The following is a 22,069-nucleotide window of genomic DNA, read 5'->3' as shown; positions in this document are numbered from 1 at the left end:
AAATAAAAATTTCAGAAGCATGATGGATAGACTTGCCTGAAGATTACGTCAGAGAATGGATAAAAACGTGACAGTTTTACACTAAAATAATTTAATATAATCAATGCCATAATTATTCAGCATTAAATGTAAAACACACAAACACACACACACACATATATATATATATATATACTACTCCGTCCCAAAATATAAGCAAAAGTGAGTCAAATAAACTTGATGTATTTGGTTAAAGATTTGGACCAAATACATCCATTTTTGTTGACTAACTTTTGCTTATATTTTGGGACGGAGGGAGTATATATATATATATATATATATATATATATATATATATATATATATATATATATATATATATATATATATATATATATATATATACAAAGTCTTTTCAGGACATCTGTTTACAATAATAATAATTTTCAATGCATAAATCTCCAAAAAAAAATTCAAAAATATATATTGAATTGAAATATAATTATCTATATGGTAGAAGTACAATTACAAAATGCATCGTTTAAATATAAATTAAAAAAATTAAAAAAATTAAAAAAAAAATACAATATTGTATGAAATCTAAAATCCAATTTCATTTCATCATTACACAATCAAGACCGTTTTGGCCAAAACATTACACTTGGTTACAAAATAAAAGATGCCTAAATTTTACGAAAAACTTCAGGGTAAACAACGTTAATGGTAGAGCTGCAAGCTTCACCGACATCATTAACTACTAAAACTTTGAGACCTTTTCTATTTTTAACACGCGATAACGCAACATATAACTGTCCATGAGAAAAAACCGACCTTGGAAGATAAAGTCCAACATTTGCCAAAGTCTGTCCCTGACTTTTGTTAATACTCATTGCAAAACAAACACAAAGAGGGAATTGAAGTCTTTGAAAAGTTATTGAAACATTAGCCCCAGATGGAATCAAATTCATTCGAGGAATATAAACTTTATTAGTTTTGCGGGAATTCTCCATAAACGAAACACCAATAACATTTATACCCAATTCAACAACTATTAATCGAGTTCCATTGCATAAACCAGAAGCAACATCAACATTACGAAGCAGCATAATGGGAACCCCAATTTTAAGTTGCAAGACATGATTTGGCAAACCAGAACATTTGATGTCATTTAAAAATTCAGGTGTAATCCAACGATGATCAATTCCAAGTTCTTCATCACACTTGGTAATTGTATCACAACTCAAATATTCTTTATATTCACCTGGAATTAAGGACATCACATAATCATTAACTTTTTCCACAATTTCCAAAGTAGGACACAAAATCGCACGATCTTGAAAGAAATTAACATTGGATAATTCTGCTATCAAATTCGGATAAAGTAAGTCAACAATGTCAGCAACATGATTCTTTGAATATTTCACACAAATATCATCAGGTATTTCAATCACGGTTTCTCCATCTTCAGAATGACCCAATTTACCATCACCAACATTAAGAATCCACTTTGCAAAATCCTCAATCGACTTATTTTCTTCAATATCTGACGAAACTTGCAAACGCATATTCTGCGTCAACCTTAAAACCCTACAACGTTGCCATAATATAGAAGAATTAATGGTTGCATAAACAATATCAGCACGACTACCTTTAGGAATAACAGGTAAAATTTGTCGAAAATCTCCCCCAAAAACAATGGTCTTTCCTCCAAAGGGTTTATTAGATGCGTCGATATCAACCTCTGTCATAATATCACGCAAACTCCTTTCAAAAGCTTCAATTCCCCAACGATGAATCATTGGGGCTTCATCCCATATTATTAAACTCGCCGCAATCAGAAGCTCAGATTTGTTAGTTTTCTTCTCTATGGTGCAACACGACTGTTCATCTAATACTAAAGGCAACCCAAATTGTGAATGTGCAGTTCGGCCACCAGGTAGTAAAAGTGATGCAATACCACTGGAAGCAACATTAAGCACGATTTTACCTTCTGATCTAAACCGAAAGGATAAAGTATTCCAAAGATAAGTTTTTCCAGTACCACCAAAGCCATCAATAAAGAACATGACACCATCATTTTGATTAACTGAAGTCACAATTTCTTCGTAAGCAAACAACTGTTCCCCATTAAGAGAAGTAAAATATCTGTCATGTTTCGTCAACATCTCTCCAGAATCATATGCCAACTCATTAGCCATTAAAATATTATTGAATGGAACATGATCAGGCGAATCCAATTGCGGCATGATAGGAAAATCTTCCAACAACTTGCCATTTTGACGTAAAATTTGATCAATTTCATATAGGCAAAGTTGTTTTAACTCATCAGGGGAAATCACCAATTCTACAATAATATTTAAACCATAAGGTATTAACAATGAAATACAAAAAAATATAAAAATCAAATAAAAACTAACCTTCATTATTTAACAGGCGACGCCTACTAACTAAAATTCCATCAGCCAAAGTTTCCCAAGTTTGATCCCAAACATTTCTTGGATCACTCAATGATCCAGCCAACAGGTATTTAGTAAACAACTCTCGAATAGACTGACCAGATCCAAGGACAGCAACTTCGAGAATAGCATTAATAAACTCTTGATCACCACCCAATAATAACAAAGCAGCACAAGCTTCCCGATTAGAATCATAAATAACTCCATCAACAGTTCTAATATCCTCATAACTGGTACAACCAACTTGACGACTCAATAATAACCTCAAATAATACAATTCTCGACAATTGTGAGGAACAAAACTCAACCTTCCAACTGAAATACCTTTCTTACGGGGATGCCAAGAACATGTATTAGTGTCATAAGTGAACATGCTCGGGAATTGGACATAAGTTAATGATCGTCCAACATGGTATTTTTTATTAGCCTCCATCCAAGCAAGAAACATTGTCTTTTTATCACTATTTTTCAACAAAACATTCTTCAATTTAGAGTTATCATTAAAAGTTATTCTCTGTTCTCGAAAAAGGTGGAAAGATAATCTTTTAACTGAAGGCCACCTGACATGAATATCAAAGGCAAAAATTCTCCAAACAGATTCAGAGGGAGACAAATATCTACAATCATAAAATTGTTGTATCTCATCCACACAATCTTCGTCACGAGACTGTACCGACGCAGTTACTCTGTCAACACCTTTTGTTATATACTTGAATAAATATTTGATACAATTTGACTTATTGCACAATTCAATATTTACATGCGCTTGATATTTCATGATTAATTTTGCATTGTAAGGAACAACACTTCGATTATCCAACTCAATCTCCTTTTTATATACTGTTACACCTAAATCTCTTCTTCTATATATAGGATATCCATTTTCATCAAAACGCGTATAGGAGGTGAACTTCTTTGGATAAAATTTGGAACAACGACGATTTTTAATACACGGAGAATTCCAATGACCTTTACCACATGGACCATGTATCATGAAATTGGAAACTGCTGCAAAAAGTTTTGGAAATCTTGTTGGATCAGGTAACTCAGCACAAATGACAGAATCAATTGCTATAGCTGAATTCAGTTTGTCTCGGTAATCGAGCCAAAGTAATATATGTGCATGTGGTAAACCTCGTTTTTGGAATTCAATGGTATAAACACCTAATAAAAATAATATTTAATTTAGTAAGTATATCTCGAACAATATATATTAATCAACTTAAATTAGGTAAATAAAATAACAATGAGTAACAAATTTATTTAAAGAAAAAAATACGTAAATAAATATATTTATTTAACAACTTACTTGCAATGACACGACCAAAGAAATTTCCCTTTTTAAAATCATTCATCATCTCCTCGAGCTTAAGTTTAAAAACTCGACAACAAATATCAGGTCTATAACATGCGTAATTACCACTCTTCGACATATGACGTTGGATTTCAATCCATCTTGGATTACATGTAACAGTCAAAAATAAATCAGGGTATCCATATCTTTTGCACAAAGCCATTGCATCTTGACAATTATTAAACATATATAACGTCTACCTCCCGTAAAAGAAGATGGCAATACAATCCTTGCTCCAATTGAAGATGCATCGATATCACCACGACCAACAGCTTCTTCAACACCAGCTAAAAACCCTGACCGTATAACACCTTGATTTTCTCTATAAAAAGACAACCTCTGAGCCTCAAGCATTGAATATGAATCTACAACAAATTGCTGAAATAGGCGTCTACTTTTGAAAATAATTGAATCTTCAACTATTCTTTCTTGTAACCTAAATGCTATAAATTCCCTTAAAGAAACCCGAACACGTTTGTTAGCACTAACCGAAGTAGAAATTTGATTACGCTCAATATTTTCTTCAAATTGATCTTCCCCGAAGGGAAACAACAATGGATATTGAAGTGACAAATATTTTGGATGAGTCTCATGTATACGCTTAAGAAATCCATCTTTCTCATTAACAATGATATCCCTTCCAATTTCGGATGTATCAAAATCCCCAACAATTAATGCTGCAATTTCATCGACTTCAGGTACATTATAAATTCGGGAATCGGAAATTCGATTTCTAAATAAACGTAACTTGATTGGAACATTTTCATTTAATAGCCGATAGTCACGAACCATTCGAAAACACTTGACCAACTTATTGTGTTGATCCATTAAATTTAACAATTCCTTTACCAAACCCTCATCAATATTACTTTTAGGATCATCAGGCCTAAAAAATCAAATCAAAATGAAAATATAAAACACATAAGTAAAAATATGAACACAACAATAAATTTTTTAAAAAAAAAACATTAATATACATGTAAATAGTGTATAAAACAATATTATACCTGAAATGTGAAATTCTATTTGATATTTCATTCTGAGTATCATAAATATATAACTGGACAAATTTAGGGGTATGACCTTCAGATGGAAGTAAAGTTCCAATTCGGTGGTAATTTTGTCCTGAAATGACAAACTGAGGAGGACCACCACCGTCACTTCGATCGTATTCGATTTGACCACCCAATGATGTAAAAGAAAACATATTATTATACATCCTTATATTCGAAAGGAAATGTGAACTCCGAGGATCAATACCATTAAATAACATTCTAATACCGGCCGGTGGTTCAATCATATATGGTATTGTAACGTCACCTTTTTGACAACACAAGGAAACAACAGAAACACTTCTGGATACACTTTTTTCAACTCTTTCATTAAACCATATAAGAGCTCCACATTTAGGACAAACAATTGTCATATCTCCAAGATCTAAATAATCTAGAAAACAAAATTCAATAAAAATTTCATTAAATATAAGTAAACTGTAAAAAAACAATAAAAGGAATATTAATGAAGAATATATTACGTTGATTTTCACTTTCAAGAAACATTTCAAAATTGTCCAATGGATTAGCAACTAATGATTCTTCCAGAAAAGTCAAGGAATCAGTATCACTGGAAACTACACAAAATTAAAATAACTTAGTATCCAGTATAATAAACAATATAAACAATAACAATCATAATAGAATAACAACTACCATTAAATTTAATTAACAAAAATACATATCAATTTATTTAACATACGTGGTATGCGATGAACAGACGAAGAAGAACCGGACATAGAAGTCTCATAATTGGTTGTATGACTCTTCGTAACTAAAAATGATAATGTATAAATAAATTGATCAGTGTAGGAAATGATTAAAAAAAAAATATATAAGTGATATAATAGTAAAAACAACATAAACATATATATCTATATATATATATATATATATATATATATATATATATATATATATATATATATATATATATATATATATATATATATATATATATATATATATATATATATATATATATATATATATATAAGCTTAAAAAAAAAACCTACGTCCTCTACGAATAACTCGAACATTAGGATGAGAAGCCAAAAATTTGCGTTTTCGTTTCAATATATTAAATCTTTCTATTCTTCTTTGCTTTGCCAAAAGTGTAGGAGACAAAATGTCTTCCATTAATAGTTAAATGCAGTAAATGTCATATGAAAACTTCCACGCTTACTTTACTAAGATGTATCAACGAATGAAAATCCTCCTACCTTTCTCCAATCAATTGACAGATATAACAAATAAAAATCATGATTGTATTTTATAGCAAAATTCAGAAGTTTCAGACTCTCTAAAATCTAGGTCCAGTCTGCAGGCACTGCAAAATCAGAAAATATAGATAAAGCAACCATCACATCCACTGGCCAGTGTCAGAAATCAGCAAATCAGTCTAAACTCTACAAAAAGCATATAGCTTTCAGATATCATTACATTAATTAGCTTCTTGGACACACTTTGAGCAGATTAAATGAAACAATAAAAATAAATAAACATCACCAAAAACATAAAGGAATAAGTACAACTTTTATTTTCCTTAAAAAAAAAACAACTTTTATTTAAAAAACCAACGAATTAAAAAAAAATTGACAGTAAAAAAAAGTGAAAGAGTAAAAAAAAACTATTAGCAGCAGTAAATAATGTTTTATTTTTTAATCTTCGCGTAGACTTAAAGTAATACATAACTTTTTCTTAAACTATAGAGTAAACTACTTGAACTTGAAGCAAATAGTATATTACATTAACTGACTTGCATTGAATACATACAACCCACTGGATAGTAAATTTCATTGTACAACTTACATAAATATAGATAAAGTAATTTAAAACCAGAAACCTAGTTGGCTTTCAAAATATATTACAAAAAAAAAAAGCAATAGCTGGTAGAAGGAATATGAATTTTTGTATATATCATTTTCCAAATATCAGCAATTGCGAAAACTAAATCTCCACATTTTGGTAGGCACAAAAGCTACATTGTATGTATAGCAAGTCCAAAAAACAACATATTTAGGTAGAAATAAGTAATTCTTCCACTATATTACTTGTTTAACAATCACGAGCCTTCTTCAAGGGAAAACCTTCTAAAACTTTAAACAAACTTCGCTTGGCTAACATAGGTTCCACAGCAACCGAACCACCATAAAATGGCACAACATTTGCTGAAATTGGAATGGCAGGTGTACCAATTAGAGACCCCATGTTTGAAGTACCAACATGCTCAACACCAACTGGAACAACCTGAGAGAATGAAGGTTTGAAGATACACTACACATAACAAAAATAAACAACAAAACTTTTAAAAAAAATATAAATATATCACTAAAATTAAAAAACAAAATAAAACATAATACAATGAAAAGATAAAATAAAAATTAAAAAAAATCAAACAAACCTTGGTTGGAGTGTATGAATATCCATCGACATAGAAACGTCGCATAATGGTTAGATCATCAGTCATCTCAACAACTTCAAATACATCAGGGGATAAGGGGAATTGCCCATGTGTTTTACGTATAACAAACATATATTCCTTCCCAACAAAATTTATATAAGCACTTGTAGGGTCTTTCTTTTTCAAAACCTAAACATAAAATCAAACCAATTAAAAACTTTAAAAAAGAAAGCATAAACCCATGCATAACAATAAAATAAATAACAAACTAACCACCAATTTTTTGGGTCTAGAAGAAACAGTTCCTTGAATTAATTCATCGAAAGCAGTAAACATTGCCTTTCCAGTGCAATCAGCAACAACAAATTCAACCTTACGCCTATCACAAAACAAAAAAATAAATAAGAAACAAAAGAAAACACAATGGACACTTCAAAGTAACATAAGACCTCAAAATAAAATATTACTTCGGTGAAACGTGGAAAGAGGTACGATAGCATTCCGTGCAGTAGTAAGATGAATTGAAGAGAGTTAAAATCCTTTGGCAATCACATACCGGATAAAACCAATCATCACAATGTTCAATTGAGACAATTTTGGAACATGTAACAAACAATCCATAAACTGGGGAATTTATCAAATTAAATAAACTCTTAACCGGATAATATCGATTGAACAAACTTTCTTTTTTCACAAGTTTTTGGAGTCTATAAGAAATAGATCGAATATAACAACGACGATCTTGCTTTTGAAATCTGCAAGGTATAAAAATAAATTAACAAACTCAATTGAAAAGAAAAAGAACACAAGAAATCTGAGATGAAATGAATAAAAGAAAATATTTACCCCATCCTAAATATAACCATTTCAGCAATTTGAGGATTAATAAAAACTCTTGTGATATCATCAACACTCTCAACAAATACATAACCTATAAATAAAGTAATTTCAAAAACAAAAAAATATAAGAATCATGATAAATTACAATAAAACACACAGAAATTAAAATAAATTTAAAACATATAAATATAACCTTTTTCCATTTTTACTCTAGCAAATTGAAGAATAATAACAGGTAACCCCTCACAGCAATTGTTAAAAAGATTCTGAAATTCAAGAACACAAGCACCACGGAGTTCACAATCAAACATACCCCTGTGAAAAATCCAAATGAAGATTAAAAGAGTATATAATTTTTTTTAAAAAAATCACTACAATATTAAAACAACACAAATCATCGTATATACCTACGATCACTTAGTTGTAGTTTGACAACAGTTTGCATATTCCCAGTTAAATCCTTAGTAAGTTCATAGTGTAATGCAGTCAATAAACCAACAACATCTAAAATACAAAAATAAAAACCAAATAAGAAACCATGATTATAGAAAACTCAAGCAAGATAAAACAAAAAATAAAACAAATAACTGAATAAAGCAAAGAAAAATACATACCAACAAAATAGCAATTTGAAACGGAAGAATTCAAAATATCAAATGAAGTTAACAGTGACAATCCAAATCTCTTGATCAGCAAACATTTTGAGAAAGATATCTCTGTTCTTTCATTGAAACAAATGGTATGATTGTTGAAAACTGAAACACCATAATTAACATTCGGATAAACATTGAAGTATGAAAAAAGATAAACATTGTTTTCACGTAATAATGGAGTAAATCTTTCAAGACAATGAGTTGGAACAGAAGCTTGAATCTGTGAACCCTATAAATAAAATGAAAAAAATTAAAAACAAATATAAAAAACAGTGGAAAAAATACAAATCCACAAAATAAGTTCAAATTAAAAAGATTCATACTTCTTGATCAAGCAAAATCAATTCCATTGTGTTAACTTTTCCACTCACTAAAACACTCCTGATAGTCCATATCCTAATTACTCTAGCTTCTATACTCCAATTAACACGCCCAGTTTTAAGTTGTTTGAGATAACTCAAAGGAGTCTTCATGATGTGAAGGTGAAGTAGAGGACCAACCATGAAAACTGAGCTTTAAATAAAGAAAGTAATAATATATAACTAACTGAGAAAATATATAAAAAATGACCAACCACTAACCAAGTGAGACCCACAAGAGCAAAAACATAAAATACTATATTAAATATAAATTTTAAGAGTAATCTTTAATTGGAAAGAAAATATTTCTGTTGATACCATCGATAAGCATTTAATGCGACAATGTATAATGATGGGATCAAAATAATGAATAAAAAAATATTGATTAGATGATCCACTGCAAAGAAAGAACTAAATGTCAGTGGAAATTTGAGGACTTCACTTAAAATTATATTTAATATTCCTTATAGTAAAAAACTAATACAAATAATATATTCTGAAAAATTGCGTGAATATTTTTTTATTATCAAAATGTGTTGATTAATAAGTTATAGCTAAAGAATCAAAAAAAAAAATCGAATGAATAAATAATTAATTCGTTTAGGATTGCATGGATAAAATTTGATTATTTTAATCTAACAAATATTAAAATTCAAAATAATAATAAAAAGAAAAATAAATACCCTCATTTATTAACAACTGGCAGTAAAATTTTCTTCTTTTATATGCTTTGGAAAAAATAGATTTCTAGTATAAATAATGTTAATTTTCCGAAACAGTTAAGTTATAAAATGGATACTCTGGAATTAGAGATATAAATTATAATATTAATGTAAATTTAAAGTCTAAGATAAATTAATTCAATCAGGTGACATTAAAAAAAATTTAAAATCGCCAACTTTTGACCCACAAAAAAAAAGTGAATTATTCTTTAAAAATAAACTATAATAAAAATTGTAATAGCTATTGTATGAAATTGGGTACTTGTTTTTTTTGTTCGACATATAAATTCAAATATAATTTCTACAAAACAATAAAACACAAACACTTAATAATATTATTTAATTTGAATTATAACATTATTTAACTTCCATAAGATGATTGCAAAACACTTGAATCAACCTTACAAAATTTACCTAATAATACATAAGAAAATACATTCATTACAAAAAATAAACCTTAGGATTCTAGATAACAAAAACAACAACAAAGAGTTCATGATACAGATCTGACAATTATTTAACATTTAAATATCCTAGGTTTAGTTTTTGCATAAGCATTCACATTTTATACTTCTGAACTTTGCTGATTTCTTCATCAACTTCAAAACCTTCAGGAAGTTTTCTTTTTTTTCCATTAGGGTCATCATTTGCAATAACAACAGCCAATTTTTTTTCATCATCAAGAACTTCAAATCCAAGTTGATCGAAATCATCTATATGATTATAATCTTTCAGTGGAGAGCCAACGTGAACCTCATTTTTTTCGGCAATATGAACCTGACAAATGAAATAAATCATGTAAAAATGATGATAATAATAATAATAATAATAATCCCTAAAGAATCTTTAAAAACAATAACAATACTCACTTCATCGCCACAAACAAATAGATAATTTTCAATGAAAAAATTCACAAGTGAATCAGCGCATACATCCAAAACTTCGTAAGATTCAATGGTAACACTTTCAGCCCTCCCTTTTTTTTGTACTTTTAATAAGAAGGGATCACCAAAGAAAGAATCAAGTTCTTGAGGATAAAGAGAACCTCCTCCAACCTACAAAATTTTCAATAACACAAAATAAATAAACTTGCAAATCAATGAAGTAAGGATATATCTCAAAAGGAAACCCACTTACCATGGATGATAAAACCTTGCAAGTTTCCGGAACCAATTGCTTAACGACTTCGTCATTCAACTTGAAAGCAGCCTCTCCAGTTAAATCACCCCCGGTTAAACTAAGACGGAACCTACAAAAATTTATCATACATATATAATCTCCAAGTATTCTAATAAAATAAATAGAAATTTTAAACTGATGAAATATGCAACAAACCTTTGTGAATTATCCTCTTTGAACCACATATCAACACCTTCGATAACACCAAAAAAGCAAACACAAACAACGGCAGTACCATCAAGTTTTGATTCACAGAATTTTGAGAAATTTTGCACATCATGCAATCCTATAAATGATTCAACCTTGGATATTAACAAAGAATCTTCAAAACCAAAATCATGATAAACCATAATAACTAATTTTTTGGTTCCTTTGTAAAAGACATGAAAAATGATTTATCTAAACTTCTTTAAATAGCAAAAGGTTCATGATACTTCAATTGCAAAATAAAATTAAAGTAGTAAATAATAATATTATATTAGATACATGCAATTCAAAAAAAAATGTCTGGAGGGAAAACTTGTCCAACATATACATAATAGTCAGACTAATATAAAAATGTAGGATAATTAGAATATAAAGAAAACTGAATATTAGTAAATATAATATATTAAAGTGATAACAAATAAATTGAACAAACTCACCAACCTAACAAAAATAAAAACAAATACGTTAGAAAATAACATATATAAATAACAAAAAGAACAAAATATGTGCAACAATAATAGAAAAAATGGTCGGTTAAATTTAATGAAGTTTATAAACAAAATGGATCAAATGTAGAATTAGTTAATAAATACTACCTCCGTCCCTAGTTATAAAACCCTTTTTGACAAAAATGTACTATTAATTTACCTATTTTTAATCATATTTTTTTAATAATATATAAAGGTAAATATTAGCATATAAGATCTTGTTCTATTTGTTTTGATGAGTATTTTCAAAATATTAAATTTTTTAAATTTTTACTAATAGACAATTAAATATATTAGTGATCAAAATTATGAATTGATGTAGGTGCAATTCTCAAACAGGATCTTATAATTAGAGACAAAGGTAGTAGTATAACTTGCCAAGGATTTTTAAATAATTATTTCCAAATATCGATTTTTATGGGATATATTTATATTGTTTAATGAATAAACAAATAATTAACAAATTTTGTTTTGCATTCAACAGGGAAACACATCGCAAAGGAGTACAAAAAGCAATAAATGAATATCTAGAGAAAAGTCTGCAGAACATTGACTTGCACCAATTATCAACAAATATTTATGTGAATATACTCAAACAAAGTGTTCTAACACACATGAAAATATTCATTCTTCTCCAAACCTCAGGTATTTATTGTTGCTTATAATTTAAAAGTATTACAACATATATATCCCTGAATAGATTAGAACCTAAACATAGAATAAATTAAAAAATCTTTACCATTTGAGAAATATTAGTCAACACAATGTTGTAAAAATACCCAGAAAATTCAATAAAAAAACCTAATGATCACATAATTCAGAAATCATAGTTTCATTCCATGGTCACAAAAAATCTACCCCTGATAAAGTTTTCAAACTTATCTGTGATACAAATAAAAAATACATAGAATTTGTATTACTTGTCCCAAAAAACACTACATTTCAATTGTAAAATTAATGTTTTTTTACGTCAGAAATTCAATGGAATTATAAAGTCCACAAAAAAAATAATCAAATAAAAATATAAATATAAATAATAACAAAATAATTAACCACATTTATAACATTATAAATCATAATATAATAAAGAAACTAAAATAAATTGGGAAATAATATATTTATAAAACACTGAATAACTTAAGATCCTTATACATTTATATATATACAACCTGAAATTTAATTAGTAATTGCAACAAACCATTAAATTTCAGGATATTCTAATACAAACTCACTTAACATGGTTTGTAAATTCACAACTTAAAACAACCAACTCGTAAGATAACACACAAGGTCCTGTAATTATTTAGGAATCCAACAAACAAACGATAACACCACATACAGGACAACCTAGTACATATATATTCTACTCCTTTTCAATTTTCACTGACTTAATTGGAACAGCACCATTGGAAACATCAGCATCTTCAAAAGCAGTGGACAAATCTCTCTTCGCAGAACCAGCAGCAAATTGTTTATTAGTAGGTGCCAGTTCTGATCCAGGAGAAACCAAAAGACCAGATACAAATCCATCTAGTTGAGTTTCTTTAACAATCTCAATATCATCATCATCATCATCATCATCATCATCATCATCAACCAACCCACTAGATTCGACAGAACCCTTACCAATCTATAAATAGAAAAATTAAAATGTTACACATTTTTATTGTTATTGATATGAAAATACAATGGAATTAGAATTATACAAATGAAATTTAGAATATAGAGATGAACCTCAGCAGCAGAAATTCCAGAGACAGGAGAATTGAAAATTTGCAAAATAGATGAATCATTGCAAACACGCTTAACCTTAAACGAACCATCGAATAAAACATTGGTTGAGGAAGATTTTTCAACCTTAAACAGCAACTTAGCACCAATTAATTTCTTCAATTCACTTGGATAAAACCCAGCATTTTCAGGCCTGAATGCATCCATATAAAGTTAATGTAAAACATTAATAAAACAGTAAAAATAAATCTAAAATTAACCTGGAATTATAATAAGACTACCTTTCCAGCAGACACCAAATCACTGCACTGTTTTCCAATTAGTGAATACATATCAGTGTCAAAGACAACAAAGATAGTATCACCAGTATCATCACAAACATTAAATTTAACTTTAAACCTGCAAATATATATACTTATAAATGAATTTATATATAAATCAATTGAATTTTAATTTTAAAAAGTCAACGATAAAACAAACATAATAAAAATTTATACACACCTAGGAACCATATGAAAAACATGCTTAACGCAACCCTTACAATAATAAGCTCCAGAATCAGCAATCACACTTTTGTGACAACGACACGCAGGATACCACCAGTCTTGCCCATCAACCAAATCAGTAACTACAGCCAGAACAATAAAAATACCATCCTCAGATGACCCTAAAAGTTTTGAGATTGTGCTTTTTTGATAACCAAGCAAAAAATCTTCCTCCAAAGTAGCTTTACCACGAGGACCAAGAACAGGAACAACACCAGAGTGTTCAATCCCAACATTAATATTCCTAAACACAAATTAAAAAGTATGATATAAAATCAAAGATATTTTTAAACATACAACTCATAAAATTTAAGTTAAAATAAAATAGCACTTAGTACCCATTTCTTAAATCCACAGCCTCTTTGAAATCAGGATTAATGAAAATCTGAGTGGTATTAATGACATTTTGCAGCGAAACTTTATCTGAATGAAAAGTCAAAAAAAACATAATACATCAAAACAAAACAAAAAATAAACAATTAAACCAGTAGCAATATAGCATTAATACTTAAGGTAACACAAAGATAACAAAAATAACTTATTTGAAAAATAATACCTCTAAAAATCTTAACTTTGGCAAATTGAACAGCTACAACTGGTAAGCCTTCAGAATTACTCTCCATTTTCTTCTGGAGTATATCAACATAGTCTCCAAACAATGCAATTTCACACTTACCACTAATATTGAAAATCAAACGCATTAAAAAACCAATTAGTAGTAGTCAAAATTAGCAAAAATACACTGTAAAAATATTTAATAACAATTAGTAATAGTCAAAATAATATATCAACTAAAATTAAATAAAAAAACCTCTTATCAGTCAACTCCACAACTATCATTTTTGTAACTCTTCCATCTTTAATGTATTCCCTCTCTACAGAAATACCAGTCATTATACCCATGACATCTGAAACAACAATATAATATGTTAAACACAATTATATAAAAAACATAAAACTCCGAGTGATATATAAAAACACAATGAATAGAAAATTCAAGTTATAATATCAATAATTTGTCAACAAAAAAATACTATAATATCCATAATAAAAAAAAAATACATACCAACTAAAAAATCATAATCAATGGTATGAGAACAAACATCAGATATATTACTAATTGACAATCCAAAATTTGGTATATCATCACTTTGACAGATTTGAATTTTGGTCTTCATCTGAAAAAAGAACTTGTATGGATGCAACGTTGTTCGATAGCTCCCAGAACTTGGTGCAACAGCCAAATAAGAAATTTTATAAACATGACCCTCCGAAATCTTGTTCTTAAAAAGATACAACAATTGTTTCCTGATTGTAGCATGAATTTTCCCACCCTAAAAACAATACATGAACTTTTTTAATAAAAAACCTGAACAGATAGATACTAACAATTTACAAACAAAATTAAATACCTTCTCATCGATCAAAACCATTTCAATCGAATTAATCTGGTCAGGATTCAAGAAATTAGGAACTTCCCACACACGAATAACCCTAACCTTAACCCTCCATGATTCCCTTCCAGGAACAACATCACATAACATATCAAAAGTTGAATCCATCAAAACAATCCTTACTTCTATAAAATATTTTTATAAAATACAGAGATTTATATGTTTCTTTTCAAAGTCTAAAACACCACAAGACATATTTGAAAATGAGATAAGATACACATATTTATAGTACAACTAATTTTTTTACTTTTAATAATATTTTTTTGATGCCAAATTAATAGCTATAGTTAACAACATAAAATACAAAAAGCTGAACTGTTGTAACCTAAACAAATCAGGGTTACAGAATCAAGGTACAGACTGAAAAAGAAAAATAATCTGACCTAATTTATGCCAGACTGCATGATAGGGAAAAACGGTTCATATCTGACATAATCGGCGCATGTTCAGGAAAACAATGATTACATTCCTTAAATATTTAATTAAAAACTACACAAGCAATTTTTTTGGCATTTTACAAAATTTCCAAATATAGATATAATATGAATGAGAGTGTCAAAAAATGTATTGCTATTAATAGGAAAAGACAAAATCTGTAAATAAAATCTTATAAAATCTGGAAATACAACTTTCAAGCTGGACATTAATTTCAAATGGAGGAGTTTGAATTAAGGTGAAAAGTAGAGTGTCACCCACCCTTGGACTATGAACATCAATTGATATGTAATTTGTTTTATCACTCAAACATATTAAAATCGAATATAATGTTAAAACCACATATCACATTGCATATTCATCTGGGTATTTTTTTTTTAAAAAAAAATTCATGTTAATCTAATTAATAAAATATATAAACCCTTTTTAAAAAAATCAGATTTCTAACACAATCTTTAAAATAAATATTTATTAGATAACCCACTAGAAATCATGAAGATGCTTTGAAGAAATCAAAATAAAATAAAAAAACCTCATCGACGAAGAAAAAAAGCAAAACCTCATCGACGAAGAAATCATGAAGGGAGATAACCAACAACTACTTGGAGAAGAATTGAATTGGAAGATGCTTTGAAGATGCCTATTTTCGTGAACAATCACTTGAAATCAAAAATTTGGTAAAGTTAAACAGTAATAAGGAATTTTTATAGTTCAAGGAATAAGTAAAGAACAAAACATATCGAAAAAATAAATGGGCTTTATTGTAAAAACTATCAAAATTGGGCTTGGATATTGATAGATAAATAAAAAAGGTAACCATGTAACTTATGATAAAATACCATTACACAACCCATGTTTGATTTACACCCCTCAGCCACATGGGAAAATTAAATTTATCGTAATTGAATATTTTTTAAGGCCACTTTTCCACTAAAATTTCACAAACAATAATTTTAGTTGGAAAAGTAATAAATGCATGTATGGAAATGGATGTAAGTTTTGTCCTTTCCAGTTTGTATCCGCCAGCATACACGATACTTATACTATAAGATTCAAGATGAAATGAAACTATCGACCCCCAAACGCAATACCACAATGATATATCCAACTATAAGATCAATCAAATAACTACTTACGCCCAAACCCGTATATATAATTGTTTCCATCTAATTCAAAAGAAACATCACCCATGTAATATAAAAACTTTTAAATTTAACATATCTACAAAAATGGTACCCCAAAAACAAACAAAAATAATAATTCAAAGCAACCAAATATTCAATTTTTAAATGTAGATAACAGCATATATGAATGCTAATTGCACAAGTTTATCCAAAAAATATATAACCTGTTTGTGATCTTAATCTTTGCAGTAAATCTAACAAATGAATAATTGAATAAAGTGCCACAAGCACAACAACACTGATGCAGCAGTAGATGGAATTAGAGAACAACACAATGACAATAGTTGGGCCAAAAAGTAGATTTAGTATTTAATAAATGGGCCTTCCATTTTCCTTTAATAGTTCCTAGACATTTTTGGACAAATCAATGTGAACAATTCGATTTAGAAAACAACTTTGGACTGGTAGCCAAAATAAAAAATTGCAATTGACAAACACAGCTGAAATGAATAATTTACAAAGAAAACTTGCTGATTAAATTAATTTCATAATAACCTATGAATATTACAAAATAAAATAGAACAGAAAAGTACACTACCAATACATTACATATAAATGCAGAGAAAAATTTGCTGATTATACATTGGTTAAAATAGACATATCAAGTAAATTCCAAAAGAACTCATAATAGTTATATATAAAATTAAAAATCCACAACATGGATACACAACCAACATTACATTAGATTTAATGTCTCCACAATACATACATTTCAAACTAATAATACAAAATAAACTTAATAATCTCTGGATCGTTTGTGATAACTTTGGTCTTCCTGCCAAGCAGCATTTTCAAATGCAGCATTCAAAGACCTCTTCATAAAAATATCCCCATGTTCAATGTGCTGGTTACCCAAAATAAAGGGTTCATCAATTTCAGCAATGCCTGACTTATAAACCAACTAAATCAAATAACAAAAAAATTAAAAAAAATAATTAAAACTTTGAAAATAACCATTAAAAAGAAAAGGAATACACATAAAATATTAACTAAAAATAACCTGTTCAGGAGTATGATAAATTCCACCATTTGAAAAAGATTTAATAATACCAGCATCAACACAAACCCTAGCCACTTTGAAGCAACCTTTGTAAATCGGATTCAAAGACGAAACAGTAACTACTTTAAATAACAACTTTAAACCTTCCAATTGCTTTAAGACATCAGGTGGATTAACGCGATTCATTCCCTATCAGTATAAAACCAATTAAATTGATGAATACCAAAATATGTAACAAAAAAATAAAATAAAAAAATTTCTGAATAACATAATAAGTAAGCACAACCTTGTAGGATGAAACCAAAACACTACATTTAGTGCGGATCAGGTAACACATAGCATCATCAGAAAGAACAAACATTGCATCTTCAATACCATCAGTAACATGTACTTTGACACAAAACCTATTCAAAATAAAGGAATAAATAGTTTCCAACTTGAACAAAAAACATTTACAGTAATAAATATTTAAATATAAAAACAAACAAATACAACAATTAAAATATACCTAGGCACAACATGGAAAACATGTTTTGAACAACTTCGACAATAATAAAACCCAGCATTTGGTATCAAACGTTTTGAACAACGACAAGAAGGAAACCACCAATCCTCTCCTTCGACCAAACCATCGATCACAGCAGACACAATAAAAGGTCCATCTTCAAGTGTAAATTTCAAATCAGCAATGGTTTTCTTCGGATACAGATGCAGAAACTCATCACCCAAAGAAGGTTTACGCCCAGGACCTATTAACGGCACATGGGTAGTAGGACCACCGCGCATCTTATTCAACCTATCAAAATCAAATCAAAATTATATAAAATTAAAACAAACTTTTATCACTGATTAAATAAGCAAACAAAAAATCCATATTCAGAGAAACAGAATAATATAGCCAACCTTCGACCATACAACACAGCATCTTCAACTGCAGGATTCAACCACAACTTAGTAACATCTTGAATATTCTGAAGAAGAACACGACCTGTAGCAAAATAATTAATAATTCAGAATTTAGAATTTTAAATTTAGAATTTGGAATTCCAAACATTACAAATAAAATATAAAATAAACACAACAATAACATCAATTAATCCTTATCTAATAACTTATCAAATAAATAATTGTTTACCTCTAAAAAATCTAATTTTGGCAAACTGGACAACAACAACAGGTAATCCTCCTTGTAGAGTTCTCATCATTTGAATCAAGTAGTCAACAATACCACCAAACAACACAACATGACAGTCACCTCTTAAAAATCTCAAAAAACATCAAGAATATAAGAATGAGAAATATTCAACTAAAAAGAAAATGAACACTACAACAAAACTCTATTAGAAAAAACAACGTACCTGGGGTCTGATAACTCGATTACAATCATCTTAACACGTTCACCATTTTTGGTAAACTCATTTAGAGAAGAAATACCACTCATAACTCCAATTAAATCTTCAAATCAAAAAACCAAATGTTAATAAACTGTCAATTAAATAATTCAATATAAAATTCAATGACAAAAAGATTCACTAACCAACTAAATAATTGCTGTCACATGTATGAGAATTAATTTTCCCAATATCCATCAATGACAGTCCATTTTTCTTTATTAATGGACATTCTACTCTTTCCAACAACGTGGTAGAATGAAAAAACAAACGACAAGGATGCCTGGTCGGCCTGCACAACCCATAAGCTTCGACAACAGAAAAAGTAGATAAAGTATAAGCTTCACCTTCAATAAGAACACCCTTAAACATATGAATCAAATGCCTTCGAACAGTAGCATGAATCTTGGAACCCTGAAAACAACTAATATGACTGAATAACCAATTAAATTTTGTGATGCATATAAAACACAAATAGATTTAATTAACCTAATGTACCTTCTCATCGATAAGCACCATTTCAATTGAATTCTCCTGGCCAGGAATGAAATTTGACTTCACGATCCACAAACACATCACACGAACCTTCAACAAACATGGCAATTTCCCAACACGAACATCACTGATTTTGCTATAAACATTAACCATTGCTTTGAATTAAATCTTTCAAGAACCAAATCCAAAATCCAAAATCAAAAACAAATAACTCAGTGTTTCGTTTTTTGGATTTGGCCTGAGACACTTATATACTTCAAAAATCTGATTTTTGTAACAGATATAGATATAGGACAGATTTCTGAATCAAATAACAGATCTATAAAGAGATGTTCAGAAAGGGAAAAGGGAAAACCTGCCATCATTGTTCAGAGCCACACATAACACGACACGCGAGCAAGAGAATGGTAAATTCTGGATCAGAGATGGCAAAAGACGAAACCACCAAAAACGCGAATCAACAGTGGATTTGGGGGATACTCTCTTCGTGAAGAGTATAGATTATAAAAATCCATTTTTAATTAATTTTCGTCATACACCCCCTCGAAGCCCAACATAATAACGAATGATTCATGTATATATAAAGCATACTTGTCAAACATACAATTTAATTTTAAGTTTTATCAATCATAATCACGATATAAATAAAATCTCATACATTAATCACACACACATACACACACACACACACACACACACACACACACACACACACACATATATATATATATATATATATATAGGGGTTTTCTAACTTAGACCCTAGTTAGGTCTAAGTTAGCAAGGTGCACCTTTTGAATTGGACCAAAATACCCATTCTTTTTAATTAATTAACCAAAATACCCATCAATGGACGCGGATCCAGTGTCGCGCGCGTACCGAAGGACCATGGTTACAGACCGTTGATTTCCATCAGACAGCCAAGATCTGATCTCATCAAGACTGTCTGATCAATCCGACAGCCCAGATCATCCTAATCCATCAGATTCCAGCGCGTGCGCCACACTGGATTACACCCTGGAGAGAGAAACATTTGCTTTTTAAAAGTAGGACACGTGTCACACAATGGTTGGCTGGACGTGATTTTTGTTCATTTAATACTTTGAACTCAATTATTTCGTTGTAAATTAATTTTTTATTTTTTATTTTTTATACCAAAATTCATAATTTTTTTTTTCTACAAATAGAGACTTGGTTCGTTTGATTTGGACACCGAAAAAAAAATGCAATTTTTCACTACCTTAATCTCATTTTTTGTCTACTAAATACGTTACTTGTGTGTTGTAATTTAACACGCACCACTCAACCAACTCACTGAAACCATTATACCAGGAAAATAGTAGATAATATTCTGGAACTTTTGGTATATTTTATGAAATTTTTGGAGACCTGAAACTATTTTTAGTTAATTAAATGAGATAAAACGGTAATTAAAAACTAGTGTTTGCTTCTGAAACCATTTTACTGGTAGAATGGTTGCACATAGTTGTATTCTGAAACCATTTTACTGGTAGAATGGTTTCAATGAGTAATTTATTAATTGTGTTTGCTTCTGAAACCATTTATCTGGTACAATGGTTTCAGAGAGTTGTAATCTGAAACCATTTTGCTGGTAGAATGGTTTCAGTAAGTTGATTATTAGTTATTTGCTTCTGAAACCATTTAGCTTGTAGAATGGTTGCACATAGTTGTATTCTGAAACCATTTTACTGGTAGAATGGTTTCAGTGAGTAATTTATTAATTGTGTTTGCTTCTGAAACTATTTATCTGGTACAATGGTTTCAGAGAGTTGTAATCTGAAACCATTTTGCTGGTAGAATGGTTTCAGTGAGTTGATGTAAGGTAGTGAAAAATGAGATTAAGGTAGTGAAAAATTGGGTTTTTTTTTTCTGTGTCCAAATCAAACGAACCAAGTCTCTATTTGTAGAGAAAAAAAAATTATGAATTTTGGTATAAAAAAAAAAAAAAATAATTTACAACGAAATAATTAAGTTCAAAGTATTAAATGGAAAAAAATCACGCCCAGCCGATCAGACAGCGACACGTGTCCTGCTTTTAAAAAGTAGATTCTTCTCTCTCCAGGGTGTAATCCAGTGTGGTGCACGCGCTGGAATCTAATGGATTCGGATGATCTGGGCTG

At 29.4% G+C, this 22,069-nt stretch overlaps 2 protein-coding genes and 1 pseudogene across 2 annotated transcripts; all 3 read right to left on the bottom strand.

Annotated features, from left to right (window-relative positions):
• Window positions 1–662: 662 nt before the first annotated feature.
• On the bottom strand, window positions 663–11,348 carry LOC123894834 (annotated as a pseudogene).
• A 1,708-nt stretch (window positions 11,349–13,056) lies between these two features.
• Window positions 13,057–15,531, bottom strand: LOC123894822 (replication protein A 70 kDa DNA-binding subunit A-like). The gene is made up of 9 exons (XM_045944902.1): window positions 15,382–15,531; window positions 15,036–15,303; window positions 14,781–14,877; window positions 14,526–14,647; window positions 14,308–14,392; window positions 13,926–14,213; window positions 13,755–13,823; window positions 13,428–13,617; window positions 13,057–13,323 (listed from the first exon to the last, which is right to left on the bottom strand). Exons 1-9 carry the CDS (start codon window positions 15,529–15,531, stop codon window positions 13,057–13,059), a joined length of 1,536 nt encoding a protein of 511 aa, XP_045800858.1.
• A 2,121-nt stretch (window positions 15,532–17,652) lies between these two features.
• Window positions 17,653–20,081, bottom strand: LOC123894813. Its single transcript, XM_045944892.1, has 9 exons — window positions 19,932–20,081; window positions 19,580–19,847; window positions 19,401–19,497; window positions 19,178–19,299; window positions 18,946–19,030; window positions 18,551–18,838; window positions 18,329–18,446; window positions 18,043–18,231; window positions 17,653–17,943 (listed from the first exon to the last, which is right to left on the bottom strand). Exons 1-9 carry the CDS (start codon window positions 20,079–20,081, stop codon window positions 17,779–17,781), a joined length of 1,482 nt encoding a protein of 493 aa, XP_045800848.1. The 3' UTR covers window positions 17,653–17,778.
• Between the last annotated feature and the right edge of the window lie 1,988 nt (window positions 20,082–22,069).

Source organism: Trifolium pratense, linkage group LG1, assembly GCF_020283565.1.
Source record: "Trifolium pratense cultivar HEN17-A07 linkage group LG1, ARS_RC_1.1, whole genome shotgun sequence".
Lineage (NCBI taxonomy): Eukaryota > Viridiplantae > Streptophyta > Magnoliopsida > Fabales > Fabaceae > Trifolium > Trifolium pratense.
The sequence above is the reverse complement of the archived record's forward strand: the minus strand, read 5'-3'. Positions and strand labels throughout refer to the sequence as shown.

Excerpts from the sequence above, each read along its gene's own strand:
- LOC123894813 (XM_045944892.1), bottom strand. The coding sequence starts at position 20,081 with ATGGTTAATGTTTATAGCAAAATCAGTGATGTTCGTGTTGGGAAATTG. Across the intron at positions 19,848-19,931 it reads TGGTGCTTATCGATGAGAAG|GGTTCCAAGATTCATGCTAC; the intron begins GTACATTAGGTT and ends AGTTGTTTTCAG. Across the intron at positions 18,232-18,328 it reads TTTTGGTTTCATCCTACAAG|GGAATGAATCGCGTTAATCC; the intron begins GTTGTGCTTACT and ends TTATACTGATAG.
- LOC123894822 (XM_045944902.1), bottom strand. The coding sequence starts at position 15,531 with ATGGATTCAACTTTTGATATGTTATGTGATGTTGTTCCTGGAAGGGAA. Across the intron at positions 14,878-15,035 it reads TGATTATGATTTTTTAGTTG|ATGTCATGGGTATAATGACT; the intron begins GTATGTATTTTT and ends TTGTTGTTTCAG. Across the intron at positions 14,648-14,780 it reads GTGGAGTTGACTGATAAGAG|TGGTAAGTGTGAAATTGCAT; the intron begins GTTTTTTTATTT and ends TTTCAATATTAG.